Source organism: Oryza glaberrima, chromosome 1 (genome assembly GCF_000147395.1).
Source record: "Oryza glaberrima chromosome 1, OglaRS2, whole genome shotgun sequence".
Classification (NCBI taxonomy): domain Eukaryota; kingdom Viridiplantae; phylum Streptophyta; class Magnoliopsida; order Poales; family Poaceae; genus Oryza; species Oryza glaberrima.
This window is the reverse complement of record NC_068326.1, coordinates 39033645-39056466: the sequence shown is the minus strand read 5'-3', so window position 1 is coordinate 39056466 and position 22822 is coordinate 39033645. Positions and strand designations below refer to the sequence as shown.

The 22822-nt window shown below is 46.4% G+C and overlaps 4 protein-coding genes across 5 annotated transcripts; 1 reads left to right on the top strand and 3 right to left on the bottom strand.

Annotated features, from left to right (window-relative positions):
- The first annotated feature begins 123 nt into the window (after nucleotides 1-123).
- On the top strand, nucleotides 124-3080 carry LOC127775410 (uncharacterized). The gene is made up of 6 exons (XM_052301656.1): nucleotides 124-364; nucleotides 549-645; nucleotides 756-1034; nucleotides 1123-1290; nucleotides 2329-2418; nucleotides 2571-3080. The coding sequence occupies exons 2-6, from the start codon at nucleotides 579-581 to the stop codon at nucleotides 2756-2758; spliced, it is 792 nt and encodes a 263-aa protein (XP_052157616.1). The 5' UTR covers nucleotides 124-364; nucleotides 549-578; the 3' UTR covers nucleotides 2759-3080.
- Nucleotides 3081-4549: 1469 nt separating this feature from the next.
- LOC127775364 (probable Histone-lysine N-methyltransferase ATXR5) lies at nucleotides 4550-10119 on the bottom strand. Its single transcript, XM_052301592.1, has 6 exons — nucleotides 9622-10119; nucleotides 9380-9472; nucleotides 6320-6543; nucleotides 6142-6242; nucleotides 5848-6060; nucleotides 4550-5446 (listed from the first exon to the last, which is right to left on the bottom strand). Exons 1-6 carry the CDS (start codon nucleotides 9983-9985, stop codon nucleotides 5287-5289), a joined length of 1155 nt encoding a protein of 384 aa, XP_052157552.1. The 5' UTR covers nucleotides 9986-10119; the 3' UTR covers nucleotides 4550-5286.
- Nucleotides 10120-10956: 837 nt separating this feature from the next.
- Nucleotides 10957-15356, bottom strand: LOC127775394 (uridylate kinase PUMPKIN, chloroplastic). Of its 2 annotated transcripts, XM_052301626.1 has the most exons (8): nucleotides 15067-15356; nucleotides 13961-13996; nucleotides 13715-13859; nucleotides 13573-13626; nucleotides 13253-13344; nucleotides 12414-12640; nucleotides 11432-11608; nucleotides 10957-11350 (listed from the first exon to the last, which is right to left on the bottom strand). In XM_052301626.1, exons 1-8 carry the CDS (start codon nucleotides 15270-15272, stop codon nucleotides 11202-11204), a joined length of 1086 nt encoding a protein of 361 aa, XP_052157586.1. In that variant the 5' UTR covers nucleotides 15273-15356; the 3' UTR covers nucleotides 10957-11201. The 2 variants fall into 2 exon arrangements, with proteins under 2 accessions (XP_052157586.1, XP_052157595.1); XM_052301635.1 differs by lacking the exon at nucleotides 13961-13996.
- A 125-nt stretch (nucleotides 15357-15481) lies between these two features.
- Nucleotides 15482-21793, bottom strand: LOC127760114 (uncharacterized). Its single transcript, XM_052284330.1, has 2 exons — nucleotides 21021-21793; nucleotides 15482-15490 (listed from the first exon to the last, which is right to left on the bottom strand). The coding sequence occupies exons 1-2, from the start codon at nucleotides 21420-21422 to the stop codon at nucleotides 15482-15484; spliced, it is 411 nt and encodes a 136-aa protein (XP_052140290.1). The 5' UTR covers nucleotides 21423-21793.
- Between the last annotated feature and the right edge of the window lie 1029 nt (nucleotides 21794-22822).

Sequence of the window (22822 nt, the reverse complement as noted above, 5' to 3'; positions counted from 1 at the left end):
GATTTGTTTTGGCTATAATCCGAACAACCCCACAAGCTAAAGTATTTTTTTTAAGGAGGGAGTGGTAGGGGGGAAAAAAAAGAAAAAGCAAAATGGCGAGGCCGCTGCCTGACAAATGGGCCCCTTTGACGACGACTGGAGGCCTTTCTGCGCCGTCGATCCATCCATCCGGCCTCGCCGATCCCCATCACCTGCGACGGCGAGCAGCGTCGCCGGCGTCCGGCTGCCTCCGCCGCATACTCGGCTCGGTCGTCTTCTCGGCCTTCACTCTCCGGAGGTCTCCTCGCTAGCCCCGCCCGCCGATTTCCATCCATCCCTCCCGCGAGGTGGGTGCCGCCGTCCTGCCGCTTCCGCCTCCGCTCCGGTGAGCTCCCGCACATCCCCCTTCCTTTCGAATTTGCCCTAACCTTTAATATCTTATCTTCTAGATCTGGAAGCTATAGTTTTTTCTCTTTTTCCTATTAAACCTTAATACTCTCAATACTAAGAACAGTTTTTTCCCCCAACTCCCCTGAAATGTTTATTTTCTGAACTTATGGTGGATATAGGTTGTCTCCTGAAGTTGATTAGGTGGTGCCATGGGTTCAAAGGATTCTCAAGTCGAAGCTACTTTACAAGATGGGAACAAAGAAGATGAAGAGGATGGTACTGTTTCTTTTTTTTTTTTTTGGAGCATCTACTTTCTATAATTCTTTGGGACAATTTGGACAAAACTGTGACCCTGTTGTGTTGTGTTGTTGCTGTGGTGCATGCAGATTGGGAGGCGATTGCAGATCGTGGTGAAAACGATGAGACGCTAACGCTAGCGCGTTCTCTCGAGCAGCAAGCAAAGGTTTCTCCCAGTAGTTCTTCTGAGAAAATTAGCACTCCATCTTCAGGGCCCAAGAGGAGGGGAAGGGGTTCGTTTCTTTACGACAAGAGTGTTCTATACAGTGATCAGTGTGGTCTAGAAAATGATATGGATGAACAAGAGTCTAATGATCAGAGTGGATCAAAGGGCCGTGTGGATGAGCAGAAGCACAAGAGTAGTGCAGGTATGATCAGGGGATCCATTTCTACGTGTCCAGGTAGCCTGTTCATGGTGAATAAATGAAGAACTTAGTTTTTTGCTTGATTTTGTAGCTGCGAGACAATATGGGACAAGGCATGTCCTTGTTCTTTATGACTTCCCACCTAGCACACTTGCAGCAGATTTGGAAAAGATTTTCGAGAAGTTTGGGGACCATGGAGTTGCCATTCGCTGGGTTAATGATACTGTTGCACTTGCAGTTTTTCGGACTCCATCAGCTGGTAATTTGATTGTTGTAGCAATTTCTTATTGACTTTATTTAGGTATTCCAACTTTTAGATGAGCCATTCATGTGGTTCTCTCCAAGGAACCAGATTGAACATGTGTCATATATGGCTACTGTGTTTACTTAGAAATTTAGAATTTTCTGATTGCTTGGAAATGTATTACATTGACTCATGCCTGTATCGAGGAACATGGCATTGTTTGCAGTTTGCATACATGAATGGCACATGGCATGCTCATACCTGAGCAAGTTTTCTTGTAATGAATCGACATAATTCACATGCAAAACTGTCCAAATTCTGTAGAGCGAAAGCAAGAGATTGCTCCTTCCATGATGATCCATTGTTCCTGTGATTGACTTGTTGCTGGTCTTAGTGCACCAGATCACTGGCATGGCAGGAAAATGGGGAGGACAACACGTTTTGGGCAAGGCTAAGTTACCCAAGATTAGTGACAGCCTCCTTTTGTAGTGAGACATAGTAACTTGAACAAGGAAAAAATATTGCACCCCCCTTCTTGAAAAGAGGTTGTCATAACCTGCTAGAGTGCTGGTGCTTATTACGTTCTTTCCATCCTTAATGCAACCCAACATCCTCAACAATGGATGGTTCATATTTTGTTGGTCTTACCTCAAAATGGATGGTGACTTATTTTCATTTGGTATGAAAAACAGTACATTCTTTGCTCTGCCTCCCCACAATTTTTGAACTGATATGTTAGGTTGCTGTGCCATAACTAAACCAGTAAAATACGAGGGGCAACCCTTATTTTGCTTGCAAGGAGAAGGACGTCTTATGATGTACGTTTCAGTTTTTATATGTTGACCTGGATCAAAACATTGTGTTTTTCAAGTTACATCCAGACTGACAGATGCATACTTAATTCATGATCTTGTTCAATTCAATGCGGACTCGATCTTTTTCCCTTTCTGTTGGTGTCTAGAACTTCTATTATTGATGACATGAACTGCCAAGCTATCAATTGCTTTTGTTTCTGTACCTTATTCTGTGCATTTCTGACCAATCAACTTGCAGCTAATGAGGCACAAGCTTGTATACCTCCAAGATATAAAGTGCGGCCACTAAAAGAGGATGACGATCTCTTGACAAAAAATGATGGCATAGGTATGATCTTAAATCCTGTGACTATTCTTTCCTGCTTGATCTTTGCGTGGATGATCTGTAGGTTATATAGCTTGTACTTGAGTTTTTTATTCCTACGTTCTTGATGGGCAATACTGCGTACCATGTCTTGAGTTGCTTCTTCCGCGCTGCAGACCTTGAACCACCAACTCCAAGGCCGAAGACATCTGCAAGAACAGCACAAAGGTTGATTGCTCATGGAATGGGGCTAAGGCAGTTTACAAACTTCGGGTCAGACGAGCTGAAGAAACAAGAGGAGGCGAGGAGGAGTCGGATCGCTGCTCGACAAGCTTTGCGGGACGATGCATGGGGTTCAGATTGACTGATTCGCCGCCTTCATGGATCATCGCCTCTAGCAGCCAGGCTGTTCCCAGGCCTGGTGCCATTTTGTGTGACCTGTGGGTGCTTAAGACCATGTCTCTGTACTTGGGTTGGTTTGTGCCGTTTCTTTCCGACAGAGAGGAACAGAGGTAGCGATCAAGATATATAGATAAACTCGCGTCTCCCAAGCAAATGTCAAGCATGGCGGAGTATGAATTTACTGTAAGGGAATACCCTGAATTCTGGCGGTTTTGGTAGACCGTAATTCCCTGGATTGATACGTGCTTCTTTCAGAAATTCTGGAAATGTGTCTTATTTCCGTAGTTCTGAAAGGTGTTCTGCCTGGATTGAAATGATCCGTAGTTCTGATCACACCTCCGCTGCCAAAACTCATTTCAGAATTTCTACGCCAGCGGAGGCTAAGAGTTTCTGAAATGGTATACTCCCTCCGGACCAGTGGCGTGGCTCTAAAATAAAGATGGGACAGAGATATAGACAAAAGAACATACCCAGAGTATTCTCTAAGAGCGGATACAATATCAGGCGATAGTATAACCATCTCAGCAAAACTAATGAGTTGGAGGATAGAGAAGAAGAAAGGCAGTAGGAACGGACGACTATTTTGTCGCCAGCTCTACGTGAGCTCCAAGGTGAAAAAGCCTGCAGGGCAGGAATTTTCAACTTTTAAAAATGGCCATGGGTCCACACGCAAGGAGATGAATGCTATATAAAATATGCTAGTCAATTGGGTCTCACATGAAAAAAGAAATATATCTCGGGGGTTGTGATGTACTGGATAATTTGCTCTTCATATTAACTGTTAGCTTACTCTAGTTGATGTGAACATGGATGGAGCCAACAGCTGATGATACTATTGAACCTACTCTTATTGGTTAAGGCATTGGATAGGCGGGCACCACATCATAGGCCACAGGACAAACTGGTAGAGGCACGGTTGCGCGCCCACAGGCCTATACATGGAGCGGTGTTTGCACATACAAATTGGCATTGACGGCTGGCGTAGTTATTGGTGCAGCGAATGTGATGAGCGTCGAACATCAAGCAATGTGGACGAATAATCGAGGCGAAGAGGCGCCTAGTCACGAAATTAGAAGATAAAAATTATGATTGATCGCTTCATGTCTGATTTGAACTAATCTAGTGATTTGATGGGTTGATTGTAGGCTAATGGGGTTGTCTAGTACTAACTCCGTCCTAAAATAAGTGCAGCCATGAAAATCCACGTCTGATCTTTGACCGTCCATCTTATTTAAAAATTTATGAAAAAAATTAAAAAAATGTCACACATAAAGTACTTTTTTTTTTAGAATTACACAGTACTACACAGACACTCACAACGCACGCCACTCACCCCTATGAACACACGCACATAAAGTACTATTGATGTTTTATCATCTAATAACAATAAAAATATTAATTATAAAAAAATTTCAAATAAGATAAACGGTCAAACGTTAAATATGAACAGTGCAAAATTACACGTATTTTGGGATGGATGGAGTATTGGAGGAGGGCGTGAGCAATGTGGGCCATAGCCGGCCCGGTTAACCCACCACGCCCAATGGGCAAGTCATATTTGATGCGATAGACTTTAAACATAGTTTGATCATTCACCATATATTCAAAAGGCAAAAAAGCTAGTATGTAATTTATTTTGTTGTGATTTGTTTTATTCGTAAGTGTGCATGACTTGCACTTTAAAATATTTACACTAACTTTAAAATAAGATGAATGATCGAACATCATATCTAAACTCTAAAGTTAATTGCGTTAAATATTTATGATGAGAGAGCAATCTGAAATGCTATGTGGGCATAGCATAATATGAAGTATTGTGTATATAACATAATTATGAAATGTGTGGGTATAACATAATTGTGAAATGTGTGGGTATAACATAATTTCAGAATTTCCGCTGTCAAAAAATATTTGTGTGTGTAACATTTTCTGCTCAGCTGAGGCTGCTGTGTGAATGTGAACAGAATCAGCGATGCTGATTTACATCTCTACACCAGAGCTAATTGAAAACGACATCGAGCCAATAACATCAACATTTAACAGAGCGATATATATCTCCAATGAAAAATGTGTCTTTATTTAAAAGGGAGCAGTTACTGCCTCATTACATCACTCTTTTAAATAGATACAAAGACACATATTTACTCCCACATAAAGGGATGAAAATCCCTAAAAAAGAAGAGAATTTGAGCAGGAAGCTCCAGAATAAATAAAAAATATCAATGAGAAGATTGCATCTTGGAGACCAGGAAAAATGAAGATTCCTCTTGTCCCAACAGCTGAGAAGATTGCTCTCACTCCTAATATCACCAGCACCTACATTTTTGTCATTCAGGGCTGCTTCTGAAAATTGGTTTTAACTTTTCATTTGTACCAAAGATAAATGTTATAAATTATTGGATTTTGGTGGCAATGCTGAAAATGTTGCCATTAAGCCCTACACTTGCCCAGGGTCCTTAATGCTGGGCAGGTAACAAAACTAGGACTAAGTTAGACAAAATGATGAGTTGGGTACTCATGCTCATATCCATTGTAATCATAATATAGCTTCTCACCACAAGCTATATCACGGCAGGCAACCAACAAGACATGGCTCTCACCATCTATGTCATACCGGACACATTTAATATTCTTCTTCTTTTTGCCATCCCTGCAAAGATTTAACATTTTCAAATTTAGGAACGATAGCAGTCTTTCCAACATCAAGCATAGAGTCAATCTTCCTATATTTGAGAACAGAGTATTTTATTGAAGGAATGCAGAAATAAAGATGGTTTGACATGTCAGACAGACGCCTAATTATGTACTTATGCAATTATAAGAATTTAAATGCAACTACTTGATGCCTTAGAATATGTGGCGTCAACATTTCTAAAGTTTGTCCATTAGTATGCTTAAAACTATGATTTATTACGAAAAATGTTTTCAGAATATTATAGTTTTATTATCATATCTCAAGTTAATGCAATAAACAGTGATGGTCAAAGTTGCATCTTGAAGGCCACAAAATGTAAAAAACATAAGGTAAAAAAGAACGAAGATTATACTTACAGAGTGTGATTATTAATGCCATTAATGAAACGGGAAATGTTTCCACGCTTATCAGGACAAATAACCAGCCTTTTGGAAGGATCTTCTGTCAAAAGAAGAGTCATTATACTGTCACCATCATCATTTGCTCTGTTTTCCAAAAAATCAACATCTCCAGTATATTCGGCGATGAAGGTCATATCTTTAATATCAGCATCGGCCTGCACTGTGAACCTGAAAATTATCATGGATTAGTCTAATTATGTATACTGATACTGCAAAGCTAAATATATCTGATCATAGTTTAGAAAGTACCCTTCGCGTGAATCAAACACCACAAGAAGGGGAGGGCATTCTCCCCTTTTTTGCATGGTTCTGCAAAGTTCTATGGTTTCCTTATCCTCTTTTGGAAGAATCTAGAAATTGAAGAGTGTATCATTATCTACCAAAGGGCCAACAAAATAAAATTGTTTGCATTAAACGACTTGCTAACCTGCATGCCACCTTCTTCCAGTGTAGCTTGATTACACGATCTCCCAGCCATACCAGGCATGTAAGTCAGCTCATTACTGAACTTCATCTTCGAAGATGTCATAGCAGTGGCTAGAGAAGCCATTTGTTTGAGCCTTTGAACTTTATCTTCAGTTGGGACATATGGCAGTATCCTCCTCCTCTTCTTGTGCATAACAAGGGAACGCTTTCTTCGCTTCTTAACATCTACACAAGTATAAAGTAAATTAGCTATGTTAAGTCAACTGCTTGACACAATTGAACAACTAAGTCTTGCGGTCAAACTGTCAGCCATCTTGCAAACATTGGATCAATCTTCAAGAGTTTAATTGGTACAATATATGATAGGCACGGAAATTTCACAAGAACTTAATTTCAATGAATATTCAACCATGGAAAACAAGAGCATCCAAAGAATGGTTTTTGCCAAGTTTCTTGAAAAATATTTATATCTATATTATGAATTTCTGATATCTGAACCAAGAGCATGTTCGAGAAGTGGTGCAACATACTTAAAACTCTTCCATTCGAATACCTCAGTGACAATGTTTCTATTACAACCAAGTATGTTTAAATAATTTCTGGTATGCAAGTATACTTTGTTGTTATGTCTATCACATTAACTAGCAAACATGTGCTATTTTCTTTATTCAGCAAAAGTGTAGCTAACATAAGCTAATGAACTGCTCTGGAATAACGCTACAGCTTTGTAAAGCTTGTACAAACATATTCACAAAGCAGTGATAATAAGACCGATGCTTGTATGGATCATTATGGCAACATGGGAGCTATTTTATGGCTAACTGAATGCAGAGCGGATCATAAAAATACTAGCAGCATTGATGGAAGTTGGTCAATCCGTATAGTTTGACCGATCAATAAAGCAGTAAATTACATGATCTTTGTGGCAATCACACATTTCTATTTCTATTATGAATGTGTGCACCATTATAACATCAAGTAAATGTTTGTGCAATATAATTGTCCCGCCTATTACAGTGGGGAAAGCGTAAGGCAAAACAACACTAGAATTGACCTACATTACGCATAAAAATATAGGTTGCATAATAACAAAATCTCTGCTACTAATCGCTCCTATCAGGTACACCCTCCGTCACGAAAAGAATCAACTTCTAGCTGATACATAGCCAGAAGTTGATTTGTCTTGGGACAGAGGGAGTACGTCATACTGATAACCAAAGATAATTAGCAGTAGTGCGGTATGCTTATCATGTGTCTATTTCTCATCACCACTACAAAAGCTTAGGCCACACGGATATATGATGGAATCCAATCCATAAGCCTCACCACTGTATCAGCAATAAGGCACCCCACACAATCAAAATGGTCTCACAATTCAGACTTGTACAATGGAACACTTTTCATGACCTCTCCCAATTGCAAAGTTACATGTTCTTATTGCTACTACGAATGCATGCACCATTGTTACATGAATTAAATGCTTGTTCAATACAACTTTCCCACCTATTTACAACAAGGAAAGCTTTCCCGCGTATTTCCAGTGGTAACATAAGTGAGCATTTCATATTGGAAGGTCGCAACATTGTCTATTCCCGCCTATGCAGCCCAAACAACTCTAGAGTTAACATACATTGCACACAGAAATATAAATTGCACACTAACAGAATCTATACAACTGCACGCTTCTATTGGATACACCCTCCATCCCAAAAAGAATCAATTTCTAGGAATGAATCTGGACTAGCCCGGATTCATCCCCAAAAGTTGATCTTTTCTTGGACGGAGAGTAAATCATAGCGATAACCACTTATGTATTCAGCATTAGCATGGTATGCTTATCATGTGGATGTTTCTCACCACCACCACAAGTCTACAAAAGCTTAAGGCAAAACTACACTAGAATTGACCTACATTACACATAAAAATATAGGTTGCATAATAACAGAATCTCTGCTACTGATCGCTCCTATCAGGTACACCTTCTGTCCTAAAAAGAATCAACTTCTAGCTGATACATAGCTAGAAGTTGATTTGTTTTGGGATGGGGGGAGTATGTCATACTGATAACCTAGCTAGAAGTTGATTTGTTTTGGGATGGGGGGAGTATGTCATACTGATAACCAGATAATTAGCAGTAGCACGGTATGCTTATCATGTGGCTACTCACCACCACTACAAAAGCTTAAGCCACACGAATATATGATAGAATCCAATCCATAAGCCTCACCATTGTATCATCAATAAGGTACCCCACGCAATCATAATGGTCTCCCAATTCAGACTTGTACAATGGTGCACTTTTCATGACCTCTCCCAATTGCAAAATTACACATTCTTGTTGCTATTACGAATGCATGCACCATTATTACATCTTAAATGCTTGCTCAATATAACTTTCCCACCTATTTACAGCAGGGAGAGCTTTCCCGCGTATTTCCAGTGGAGACGTAAGTGAGCATTTCATATTGGAGGGTCACAGTATTGTCTATTCCCACCTATTGCATCTACTAACTAGATATGCAGCCAAAACAACTCTAGAGTTAACGTACATTGTGCACAGAAATATAAATTGCATACTAACAGAATCTGTACTATTAAACGCTCCTATTGGATACACCCTCCCTCCCAAAAAGAATCAACTTCTAGGAATAAATCTGGACAAGCCCGGATATATCCACTTATATATTCAGCTGTAGCACGGTACGCTTATCATGTGGCTATTTCTCACCATCACCACAAGTCCTACAAAGCGTAATTGGAAAACTACACTAGAATTGACCTACATTACGCATAATAAAAATATAGGTTGCATAATAGCAGAATCTCTGCTACTGAACGGTCCTAACCAGGTAGATCATACTGATAATCAGACAATTAGCAGTAGCATGAATGTCGCTATTTGTCACCACTACTACAAAAGCTTAAGCCACACAAATTATAAGATGGAATCCTAGCCATAAGCTAACCACTGTATCATCAGTAAGGCACTCCAAGCAATCAAAATGGTATCACAATTCAGACTTATAGAACAATGGTGCACTTTTCCCAAATGCAAAATTACCTTGAAAAAGCCCACATTTCTCCGCCTCGGCATCCTCTGCGCCCTTCTGAATCCGGAAGAAATCAACGATCTTCGTCTGAGTCATCGGGAACCCTAACACCCCCCACGCCACCGAAGACACAAGGAGAAAAACAGTGAGATAAGAACAATCCGAAGCACGAGAGAAAAGAAAAAGGGGGTGAGAAATTAGAAAAGGATGGAAATGGGCGAGATCGTGCGTGGCGGCACGCACGGCGACGCACTTTTGACGGGCTTGGAGCGCGGGGCGCATGGCGGGCAGAACCAGGGGCCGGTGGGGACCCTGGCGGCGATGGGGCGGAGGCAGAAGGTGTGGCGGCCGCGGTCGCAGCCGTCGCACAGCAGCAGCTCCTCGTCCCGCTCCCCGGACCCGCACACGTCGCACCGCGTGCTCTCGTAGGCGCGCGCCACGGGGGGCGCCGCGTCGACGGGCAGCGAGCGGCGCATGACGTCGGAGATCGAGCGGTACCTCCGCGGCGACGGCGGCGGGGGCGGCGCGGCCGTGCGCTTCCGCCGCAGCTCCGGCGAGGTGGTCGTCGTCGACGACGACGACGACGACGACGACGGCGGCAGCGCGCGGCGGCCCATGGCGGCGGAGGGAGGAAGAGGAGGAGGGTGGGGAGATGACGTGGCGGTGGCGAGGAGGAGGGGGGCGGTGGTGGGCTCACTCGCCTCGCGCGTGAGCTGTGTCTTCTCTTCTCTCCTCTACTCTTGGATGGGAATATGGGAGATGGGAGAGATGACGCGAGGTTGGTTAATGGTTAGTGTAATAGCCTCCCGAGGTGATCAGGTGACCGTTGCTAATTGGGATTTTCTCACCACCCTTCCATTCTTTCTTCCTTGTCTGATCCTCTTTTTCTTTCCCTATTTTCCCCCTCATTTTAGGTACTGTTCAGTTTATGACCGCTTTCAACTTTGTTAAATCTTGGTATTATCGAGGTAACAAACTAAACACATTTGTACTGTTAGTACGTTAACAAATTTTGGTATTTCTAAACGGAAAATTTGGTAAAGACATTAAACCAAACAAAGACAACACTATTATTATGTACTACCTCCGGTTTCATTTTAATTGACGCTTTGGACAATGACACGCTCTACAAGATATACGTTTGACCTTATTTTTCTATTATAATATATACAATAAATAAATGCATGTTTACTTTTATTATAGTGTTTTGAAAGACAAATCTATATATGTTTTTCTAGTTTCTTTAAACTAAATATTTTTAAAGTTATTGATGGTCAAAGTTATAAAAGTTTAATCTCAACCTTGTTCAAAACGTCAATTAATATAGAACCAGAGGGAGTATCAAAATTTGGTATGGTTGATTTGGACAACAAAATGATCAAGTCCTTATATTAATTTCAATAATTGATTTCCTATTGTGCTTAGAGGCAGTTTTTACCATCTTCCAGATTTGTCCACTACGGTTTTGAACTTTTCATTAGATCCCTCGCTTTCTCCGTAGTCGCTTTTCTAACTTTTTTCTTCAGCTGCACATGAATGTAAGGAAGAAACTGTTTTTAGGTGAAGACATCATACATGCCACATGCAATGATTTTAAGATATAAATGTGATTTATCAGATTGCTCTAGATTCCATTGTACATAGTATGACAACATAGCAGCTATATCAGCTGGAAAATCTCTGTTACCATTGGTGTTTTTATTTTTGCTCAAAGGTTGTACAAGGAACCAGGATTTGGATAAGCTATTCTAGCCTAAAAACTCTAGAGATCCACATGTTACCAAGCAATAGGCAATGCAGCTACACAGCTAGCGACAGAGAGCTCCAGTGAAATCATAACTCGTTCACCAATCTTCTTTCTTGATCCAGTGCATTCCCCACAATCTGGTCCTGATCTTTTGTGCAGCCTATAAACGTGCCAACCTTCTCACCAACAATAGCTTTCGCAATATTTCCAGGTTTTTGCAAATTAAACACGACAACTGCAAGATTACAGGCCAAATTAAAAAGAATGCAAATCAAACACTGTATCAAGTCTCAGAAACTGACAGCTCTCTCCTTACCAGGAATGTTGTTTTCTTGGCATAGCGTAATGGCAGTCATGTCCATTACTGAGAGGTCTCTTGTTTGCACCTCATGGTAGCTCACAGCCTCAAGAAGGCGGGCATTTGGGTTACGCTTGGGGTCTGCGTCGTACACACCGTCAACATTTGTTGCCTTAAGTACTACCTCTGCATTGACTGCAAAATGAAAGAAAAAAAGCCATTGTAAGATGGAATAAACAAAATGAGACGATGTTTATTTGAGAAATCATTATAGAAAGACAAGTTCAAACTCAATTCATGATAAAATGATTCTACATGCATAATGGAAACTGTGACTAATGATTTCTTGTGAAATAGAATAGTTAAACACACCCTAACATGGCATGTATAACAATCTCTGCATCATGTCTCTAGTTTCTGGGAAACAAGGTTGAAAATAAATGATAACAATCTCTGCATCATGTCTCTAGTTTCTGGGAAACAAGGTTGAAAATAAATGATCGATCCTTGTCTAGCCTAACTGTCTAGCTTAACCATTTAGGGCGCACAAGGGTCTTCATGAATTCATGGGATAAACTCAGAGGTGAGGCTACTAACATTACGAGCTATTCATTTAGGGCGCACAAGGGTCTTCATGAATTCATGGGATAAACTCAGAGGTGAGGCTACTAACATTACGAGCTATTGTGGGTAGAACTCTAGTTCTATTACCAGCAACTGACAGGGGCATGATGACTAACATAAATGACAAACTCGCAACTCTAGTTCTATTACCAGCAACTGACAGGGGCATGATGACTAACATAAATGACAAACTCGCAAAAGTACCTTGAATGTTTTGCAGTACTATATATTGTTAAATATACGACATGAAATTGCAGCTTATAAGCACTTGGCTTTAAAATATAAAAGTATTCACGTATCTCCAATACTACTTTTGTTGAGATTTTATGATTACAATTACACCAGTTCATTAGTGAGAAACGGAGGATAAACTCACTTTCTGCACAACGAAGAGCAGCAGCTGTATCAGTTGTAAAGAATGGGTTCCCTGTTCCAGCAGCAAATATAACAACTCTTCCTTTCTCTAAATGCCTGACAGCTCTTCGGCGTATGTATGGTTCTGCAACTTCTGACATACGAAATGCAGTTTGGACACGGGTTGGTATTCCAATGCTCTCCATTGTTGCTTGAAGAAATATGGCATTCATCACAGTAGCCAACATGCTGAATTAGGAAAAGAGTAAGATAAAGTGGTGAACTATTTTATGCTGAGAAATTATGAAATCACTTATAGCAGGAATGATGTCTTCTTTTTTTTAAAACAAAACCTAAAAAACATTTTTAAAAACGTTATGGGCAAAGGATATAGACCATATGTTAAATACTTACATGTAAGTTTCATATGTTAAATACTTACATGTAAGTTTGCACTTACAGAGAACAGTATATACTTATTGATTGTATGGTTTGTAAAATCGAACTATAAGTTTACACTCAGTACACTATTCTGCTTGGAACTATTCTGCTTGGAAATTTGTTATGGAAATTTGTTCTATGAAATTTAGATGTGTTCTACGTGATGGGCCGATAGGCACAATCAGGCGTGGTATTATAGATGTTTAAATAGCCAAAAAAAAAAGTTAGCATGGATTACATAAATTAGCATATTTGCATGGTTGCATGCAACTACTAAGGCATGCCGAGTTGGGTGTTCTTGTGTCATTATTAGGTTAACCCTCATGGCGCTTCCACTTCATTTAATGCATTCTCGATTGCCAACCACAGGATGTTACGATGGTTCAATTATGAAAGACATTAGAAAACTGAACATCATACCCAATGTAATCTGCTGATGAGCGGTCGAGTCCACTACATCCAGCCCAAGAGGCCCCGCGGAAGATATTGCCGCCACCAACAACAATAGCAACCTGCAAGGGTTCCCGATCTTTAATGTACAGCATATGTTTCTACAATAGAGAAGACAAGAGGAACATACACATAGCATAATACCACTTCGTTGGAACACAGGGCGGTTTAGTTGTTGAACTAAATGTCTACTATGGACATGCCTAATTATGTTTCACTTGATTTAATTTCAATCTTCAAACAGTTAATTGGGTAAATAAGCAATAAAAGAATGAAAGGCACTGGCACACCTCTACTCCTAGTCTGGTGACAGAAGCAACCTCTCTTGCAATTGCCATCGTGATCTGCAACAACATTACACACTTACATGACCTGTTCCATCAAATATTCAGTATTTTAAATTTGATAATGCTCCACTAAAAGCAACCTCACCTTTGGATCAATATTTTCTGTGTGATCTCCAGCAAGAGCCTCCCCACTTACTTTAAGCAACACCCTTTGCCATCTATATGGCTTTTTAGATCTAGAGCCTTCATCAAGCATAAGGCTGAATGGTGGCATCAGTGATGTTTGACCTCTGTCAAATAAAAGGAGATGCATTATCAGGAATAACTCACTCCATAATTAGACTGTATTCAACATCAGAAAGAAACTACTACAGAATTTGAAAGAACATACATTGTTACAGAATTGACCTCAGATTTTGATGGCAATCTGCCAATTCCAAAAGAATATAAGGAAAAGTCACAGTCATAGTTTAGTATTTGTGAACATGAACCATGCAGATGTATTGCACACACAAATAATTTAAGTTTGACTTGAAGACATCACAATAGTATTTAAAGGTGCTCATATATAATACACCGCTTTTTACAGAGATGATAGTGTCTTTGTCTTAGTTGGGCCACTTAACAGCTAAATAGCCACTAGTTCATCCTTGTTAACTCAGTAGTGACACCCTTACTATCTATTACAATCTCTAATCCTTGTGATGTGTGGCACGGCATCATCGCTGGCAGAGGATGTATGGAAAATGAGGCGTGGTGAGTGCCAACGCCATTCAAGATTGCATCGGCAATAGATTAAAATTCATTTTATTGAACATTAAACGCGCAGCGCAGGAAAAAAAATCACAAAGTAATAGGACATCAATAGGAACTACACTAAGAAAAGACTGAAGACTAATTCCTATGTAAATTTCTTGGATTGAGATTTTAGAAGTAAAATTTTAACAGAAAATTCTTCCATTCCATAGTGATACTGTAAAAGGGGAATCATGCTACTAGTCTACAGATTCTGCTAGAGCGCTATTGTAATTTCTCTGACATATCTGAACATATCCTACCCAAAATTTAGCATCCAACTCCAAGACACTAATCTAGCAAATACCGCAATATTTGGGGAAATGCCTCGTCCTCTATTTCTTACAGTATTTCGCTCCCCTCCACACGCCGGTGTGCCACCCCGTACGGCCGCCGCACACACCGCCACGAACCTCGGTGGCCAACTCGCCGCCCAAAGCTTCAGGCCTCCGGCCTCCGCTCGGCTAAGACTCGGGTGGTCGACACTGCTCCTTCTCATCTCTCGCATCTCGCACGCGCTGACCATGTCTCAGGGCGATGGCGGCCGGCCAAAAGCTGGGGGGTACTCGCAGCCATACGAGTTCTCCGCCATTGTTACCACGCATTGGCACAAACATAATAGGGTAGACCACAAAACATCACGTCAACCGCAGCCACGAAGAACAACACCCCGTGGAGCCAACCGAGTGCAGAATCACGTACCCAAAGTTGGAGGGAGAGTCGGAGCCGGCGGCGCGTGCCCTCGGCCTAGGCGCGGTGGAGAGGGAGACGGAAGACGCTCGCCGCGGGCGCGCCGAGGAAGCCGGAGACCGAGGGAGAGGCACGTGGGAAGACGCCGGCGGCGAAGGCGAGAGGCGGATGAGGAAGGACGTAGACATGCCGCAGGCGACGGCGGCGGCGGCGGCCATGGCTGGAGAGCAACCGCCGCGCCGGGAAGAGGGGGGACGAGATGATGACGATGAGGACGGCTTCTGCTTCTCAGGAAGGAAAGCCACGTAATTATAGTCACACGCACAGAGATTTTTCTTTTTTTTACTGCCACTATAATTGGGCCCAAAATATTACTGCCACTAAAATTTGGCCCAGTTATTACTGTCACTACAATTAGGCCCAACTATTACTGCCACTATAATTGGGCCCATACAAGTTCATTAGTGGGCCAAGCAGAGCAACAGGCCATCGGCACACCAGGGAATAAGTTCATCTGAGGTCCCTTAACTTGTCAACGAGTCCGATTTTCATCCTTCAACCAGAAAACCAGATAAACGGGTCCCTCAACTATCAAAACCAGCGCAGATGATGTCCCTCGACGGTTTTGAGAGTGGTTTTGGCTGACGTGGCGCCTACGTGGCAAATTTGACTTGGTCTTCATCTGATGAGGCATTAACGTGGCGCATATGTGGCAATTTGATCCGAAAAAATAATAAACTTCGTGGGACCCACATGTCAGTCTCACACATAAATTAATAAAAAAATGGTGGGGCCCACGTGGGCCCCACATGTCATTCTCAGCATCTCCCTCTCTTCAACTAGAGCCCCTCTTCTTCTTCCTCTCTCTCCCTTCTCCCATCCCCGAGGTGGCGAGCGGTGTCCGGGTGAGGGATGGCAGCTCACGGCAGCCAGGCGAGGAGGGAGGCGGCGCGCGGTGGCCCGGCGAGGAGGGAGGCGACGCTTGGCGGCCCGGGGAGGAGGGAGGCGGCGCGCGGCGGTGGCGCGCGGCGGCCTGGCAAGGAGAGGTGGCGCTCGGCGGCCCGGCTAGGAGGGAGGCGGCGCTCGGCGGCCTGGCTAGGAGAGGCGGCGCGAGGCGGCCGGGCGAGGAGGGAGGCGGCGCTCGGTGGCCCGGCTAAGAGAGGCGACGCGCGGTGGTCGGGCGAGGAGGGAGGCGGCGCTCGGCGGCCGGGCGACAAAGGGCAGCTCCGACCCGGATGTGACCATCGAGGATGTCGGCGGAGGTGGCCGGGCGAGGAGGGAGGCGGCGCGTACGGCTACCGAGCGAGAAGGGGCGGTGCTGTCCGGCTGGGCATCGCGGGTGGAGTGGCCGACAGAGTGTAGCTGTCGCGCTCGCTGGTGACCTCCTCCTCCTCCGGCAACCTCCGCTGCCCGCGGCCTGTCGCCGCTCCGCCCGCCTCTCCGCCCCGCCGCCGCTCCGTCCGCCGGCATGCTCCTGCCGCCGCTCCCGCAAGGACGAGGAAGAGCGAAGAGGAAGAGAAACGAGAGCCGAGAAGGACTTGTGGGGCCCACGTGGGCCCCACCATTCTTTTATTGATTTATGTGTGAGACTGACATGTGGGTCCCACGAAGTTTATTATTTTTCCGGATCAAATTGCCACGTATGGCGCTGTAGCGCCCGTTCCGTCTTGGCGCCTAGCGGGAAAACTAGCTCTTAAAAATCCTATTTGCGAAATCCGTTTCTTTGCTTGTTGTCTAGTGCCCGTGCCATCTCAGGTCTCAAATCCCCGATCCATCGTCGAGTTCAATCCCGAATCCAAATCCTTCCCAAATCAAATCCCTCCGCAAAAGTCTATTTTGCCTCCATAGGGTTCGATGGGCCGAATCCCCTTCGGCCCATCTCCCCCTCCCTCCCCGGCTCGCTCTCTCTCTCTCTCTCTCTCTCTCTCTCTCCCTCTCCCCCGCTCTGCCCGAGCGCTGCTCGCGCGAGCGCGCGAGCCGCGCCGAGCCCTCCCTCCTGCTCCCGCTGCCGTTCCCGCCGACGCCGCCAAATCGTCGCCGTGCGCCGTTGCTTCCCGCGCGCGCGCGCCGTGGTGGCCGACCGCCTGGTCGCCGCCGCCGTCAGCCTCTGCCGCGCCTGCCGCGCCTGCCGCCCGTGTCGCCGCTCCGCTCCAAGCCGCCTCCGCCGTCATCGCCGTCGTCATCGACCCGGCCCCGCCACTCCGCGCGCATGCTTCCAAGGGATGGAGGCAGAGCTCCTCCTCATCGCCCTCTCTCCTTCCTCCTTTTTCCGAAGAGGAAAGGGGCAAGCCCCCTTTCTCCCTTCCTTTTCCCTTTTCCCTTCCCCGCCGGCGTCATCCTCCCTGTCGCCGTTTTGGCCGCTAGTCGGAGCTTCAGCCCGCTGGCTCGACCGCCTAATGTCGGCTCCTCCCTCCCAAACCGACATTGCCGCCCTATAAACCCGAGCCCTCCCAAACCAATCTTCCCCGTTTTCGCCCTCGCCATTGCCGTCCCTCTCGCCGACCGCCGCCGACGCGTGTGCCGGAGGAGCCGGCACGAGCAAGGACGCGGAAGGGGACTCCGGGCGCGCCCTCTTCTTCCTCTTCCCCGGCCCGAGGCCGGAGAGATCGCTCCCGTGCCGTCGGCCTCTCGTCACCGTGCCCTTCCCCGCACGGTAGTGTCGCCCTCCGTTCTCCCTCCTCGTTCCATCTCCTCCCCTTAGACTCGGGTAGTAGCACGAGTAGCCTCCCCGTAGCTAGCTGGCGCCGCCCCGACCGTTGCCGCCGCCCGCCGTGTGCTCGCCGCCGTCGCCGCCCGAGCTCGGAAGCGCCGCTCGTCGCCGGCCTCGCTCGGCGTAGCTCCGCCCAATCCGACGCTAGCAACGGATTCCCGTAGCCGCGTAGATGCTCTCACCGCCGGGAATCGACCCCTCGTGACCTCATCGCCGTTTCCCCCTTCTCCTGCCGCCGGTTGCCGCCGCCGCAATCCGCCGCCGTCGAGCATCCCCCGGCGAATCCGAGCCGTTGGCTCGTCTCCTCTCGTCCCGTGCAACCTCCCGGTGTGCTCGCTTTCGCCTGTATCGCCGTGGTTCGCTCCGCCGCTCGCCGCCGCCGCCCGCCGTCCGTTTCGGCCGACGTCGTCGTCTACCTCCCGCCGGCCAGCGTGGCAGCCACGTAGGCGCCACGTCGGCGCCACCTCGGCCGCGACCGGGTCAAGCAGACCCCGGTCCGCCGCTTCCCTCCGCCCCCTTGCGCGCGCGGTCCACCGCGAGCCGTGAGGCTGCGCGTGGGCCCGCCGCACCGCGTCCTCCGCGAACCGCGCGCATGCGCCGCGCCCCCCTCCCCAAACCCTAGCACGCCCGCGTGCACCTCGCTCACGGTGAGCCGAGCCGTCGACAAGCGGGTCCCACTCGGAACCACGCGGAATGGACCCGGCCCACCGGCTCTCTCTCTCCCCTCCCCGCCCGCGCGCGCCTTGGGCCGCCCTCTTGGGCCGGCCGGCCCATTAAGCTCGGCCGAGCCGCCCCTTTCTCTCGGGCCGCGCCCTAGCCGCCCAAGGGAAGTCTAATTTCCCTCCCTCTTTCTTTTTCTTTTCTTTTCTTTTTCAAAAAGGGTTTAAATAAATCCTTTTCCTTTAGACAAAAATCCAATAATCTTAGAAATTCAATATCTTCCCAACCGTAAGTCCGTTTGACTCCGTTCAACTTCCAAAATTCCTCAAATCTCGAGATCTATCTAATGGCACGCTTAGAGGTCCATAATAGGGCTTTATTTTCGCCGTTTGTTGAGTTGTCCCGCTTCGCGTGTAGTTTCGGAGCCCGAAGACCCGCAGTGCGAGGATTTCGAGGATCAAGCTCAAGATCTCGAGCAAGGCAAGCCACCTTTGAACATCTTGAGCCTATATTTGAACTTAATTAATTTGCTTGCAAAGTATTATGCATTGATAGGATTGCACTTGATCTGTTTGCCCCGTCTGCAAGGCAGACCGGTGGGCCTACCCAACTTGTTGCATCTGATCCTTCCACTGTTAATTGTTATACCATGTTCCCTTGTAACCACCTAGTTGCGCCTCGATATTCGTGCACTCTGTGCGAGTATCGACGGTTGCCTTCAAACTTAAAATCTGAGTAAGTTCTTGGGTAAAACTTGGGTTTTTACAAAAGACTTGGAAAACCCGACACCTGGGTCGGTGCTTGCGAACTAAATGAATTTCCAAAACCGCGGACCGGGGCACGTACCGGGAGTACGGTTTCCCGCTCTTGCACTTAAGGATCGTTTCCTTGGAATTTCATCCGAACATAAGACAAGTACGACCACATGGGTGGAATGGGACACCCCTGGCTGAGTAATTAGCTAATCGGGGGAGCCTTGATGCCAAGAGACATGTGGATTCGCCGGGGTGGTGTCGGGGAGGACCCCTGGGCTTCCTGGCACAGTATGGTCTGGGACCTAATCTGGTGTTGGTCTGGGACCCCTCTCGTTGGCATATGGCGAACCTGTGTCGGCTTTCGAAATGCCTTGTCATGAAAGCCTTAAGGTCTCTAGTCGTGGCCGTTCTGCACGGGCTGGATGATCCGGGTTAGTAATGTCGTGTGGGTAAAGTGTACCCCCTCTGCAGAGGTTATTAAGCTGTCCGAACAGCCGTGCCCACGGTCATGGGCGGATGTGAGGTGATTCCTAGCGTAGTTTTGTTTGACTACTGCCTTGTGAAATTTTGCTGTTGTGAAATGGGTTTGATGTTTGGAAATCTGCGGCTGATGGGACCAGCCAGGCCCGGGTGGCCGTTTGAAAGCTATTGGCCGGGTGCCAATCTTGATCAATTCAAAAGATTGATACATTGCACAAACTCCGACCGGACGAGACGCACTTTCTCATCCGTGTCGTTTGAGAAGCACTCACTTAGTTGTTTCAGGAAAGAGTTCAAATAAAATCAATTGCAAAAACAGCAGCCCTTCTTTGAAGCCTGCATTAAACACTTATTTCCCATGGCTTGCTGAGTACTCTCGTACTCACCCTTGCTCCATATAAATAATTTCCCCCCCCAGTTGCTGAAGAAGATGAAGCGGATCCCGCTGACGAGGAGTTCCTTCAGGAGCAAGCCGGCTACGATGAGTTTTAGGGTTTCGGCCTAGTTCCCAAGTCGCGCCTGTGATGTGTGGTCCAAGTCTTGGCTTCCGCGTTCCTTTTGTATGCAGTTGTGAGCTCGGGATCTGTCCGCAGCCCAACATGACTGTACCCCTACTCTATAATAAAGAGACCTCTGTTGCTGTGATATTCTGTCTTCCTGTTATACCAGCACTGTTTCCTGGGACTGGTATCAATTAACAGGTTAATTTGGAGCGTCACGGGCTAGTTCCGCTCGGGACTAGTTCGGGGCGTGACAGGCGCCACGTCAATGCCACATCAAAAGAAGACCAAGTCAAATTTGCCACGTAGGCGCCACGTCAGCCAAAACCACCCTCAAAACCGCCGAGGGACCTCATCTGCACTGATTTTGATAGTTGAGGAACCCGTTGTATCTGGTTTTCCGGTTGAAGGACGAAAATCGGATTCGTCGACAAGTTAAGGGACCTCATATGTACTTATTCCGCACACCAGCCTTGGCAGTAAATGGTGGGAAAAAGTACACCGAAGGTCCCTCGACTTGTCATCGGGATACAGAAACATCCTCGAACCACAAAACCAAATATTCGGCGTCCCTTAACTATACAAAACCAGCCATATCAGGTCCTTCGGTGATTTTGACCCGGTTTTAACCTACGTGACGTGTGGGATCCACGTGGGCCCCACATGTCAGCGTGCCACGTCAACTTCCCTTTCCTCTCTTCTTTCCCTTCCTCCCCTCTCTCTCTCTCTCTGGCACTCTTCTATCGCAGGCCAACCGACAGGTAGGGAGCAGACGGCCGGGCGACGAGCGGGGCTGAGCGGCGGCCGGCGGAGGCGGCGTGCGAGCGCGCGGCGGCCGGTGAAGCGGAGTGGAGCGGAGGCGCGGAGCGGCGGTGGCGGCAGGAGGCCGAGCGCACAGCGGCCGACCATGTGACCGTTCGGGAGCATGCCCTTGTACACGGTGCCGAAACCTCCGGCGCCGAGCCGAGCCAAGTAGTTGTTCGTGAATCCGGCCAACTGCTGCGCCGTGAACCGGATGGGCTTCTCGCCGGCGATCTCTTTAAGAAACCTCTCGATGGTGGCGTTGCGTATCTGGGAGTCCGGCACCACCGTGTACATCGCCGCCGCCGCCGTCCCCGGCGCGAAGCTCGTGTTGGTGTTGATATTGACGGCCGGGAGGCCATTCTTCTTGACACATCTGTACATGAGGTAAACAATGGCGACTGATCCAGCAATGCTCAACACCGAAAGCACTGCATCACCAGAGATCAAACCAAGCATCATCTCAGTGAAACCAGTTCATCATCTCGAAACAAGAAACTGAAAATTGAAAAGAACAAAAGAAAGAAAAACAGGTACAAATTGTCGAAATTTCACGCACCGACGACGATGGCCAGAAGGAGTTGAAAGTGCTGGAGGCGTGCGTGCCGACCCGGGCAGAGGTGGCTGGGAGGGAGAAGAGGGGCACGCCCTCGATGCGGCGGCGGAGGAGAAGGAGGACGCCGGCCACCGCGCCGCGGCGGGATCCGGCGGGGACGAGGGGGATGACGACGCCGACGAGGAGGAGAGGATCCCATTGGGAGGAGCGGGCGCGGGGCACGCCGACGCCGACGACCACCATGCCCGCCGCTAGGGGGGCCGCCACCTCCACCGCCTCCGCCTACTGGCCGTCGCTCCCCATCCGCCGGCCGCCGCGTGCGCGGCCGCCTGCCGCCACCGCCGCTCCACGCCTCCGCTTCGCCGGCCGCCGCACGCTCGCACGCCGCCTCCGCCGGCCGCCGCTCAGCCCCGCTCGCCGCCGCGCGTTGCTACTCCCCCACGGCAAAGAGAAGTAAAAAAAAAAAAAGAAGAGAAAAAAGAAAGGGGAAAGTTGACGTGGCACGCTGACACGTGGGTCTCATGCTGACTCAGCCGCCACGTAGACCAAAACCGGGGTCAAAACCACCAAAGAATCTCAGGTGACCGGTTTTGTATAGTTAAGAGACCTCACATATATGGTTTGCCCTCTGAGGATGTTTTTTATCTGATGCCAAGTTGAGGGACCTTGGGTATACTTTTCCCTAAATGGTGACATCGATGAGCTTTTTTTTTTTTTTGCGAGGGACATTGATGAGCTTCGGCAGTTACTCCCCCCATCAGTTTGATCATCACCTAATATTTATGTTTTTTTAAAAAATAATCATCATATGACACAATGGTTCTTTGTTTATTTATACAAGAGTAAATATGTACTGCATATATGTAACTTTATACATGCAACCAACCAAAGATTAATTTCTATTGATTCAACCCATACAACATTTAAAGTGCCAAGTGATTTTTATTAGATAAGAAGCGACGAAGCATATTAATCGATAGTAATGATTAATTTAGAATGATGGAGGTTTTGGTACGGCCTTTGCTTAAGGGGTGATCGAACTAGCACGGAAAGAAAGTAATCCTCTGTATACTTATAAGTTTATCCCCACTAAATATAGTTATTGCTATTTCTCTTTTCTCTTATTAAGCCACATCATCCGAATTATTTCTAGCCATTGGATGATAGATTTATGGTTCAAATTGTCTTTTTTTTATTCTCTCATAACACCATACAATCTCAATAATTTATAGGCTAAAATTCATAAGTATCAATTTGTTTTAGTTTTAATAATCATATTGCATTATATTTGTACATATTATATAAC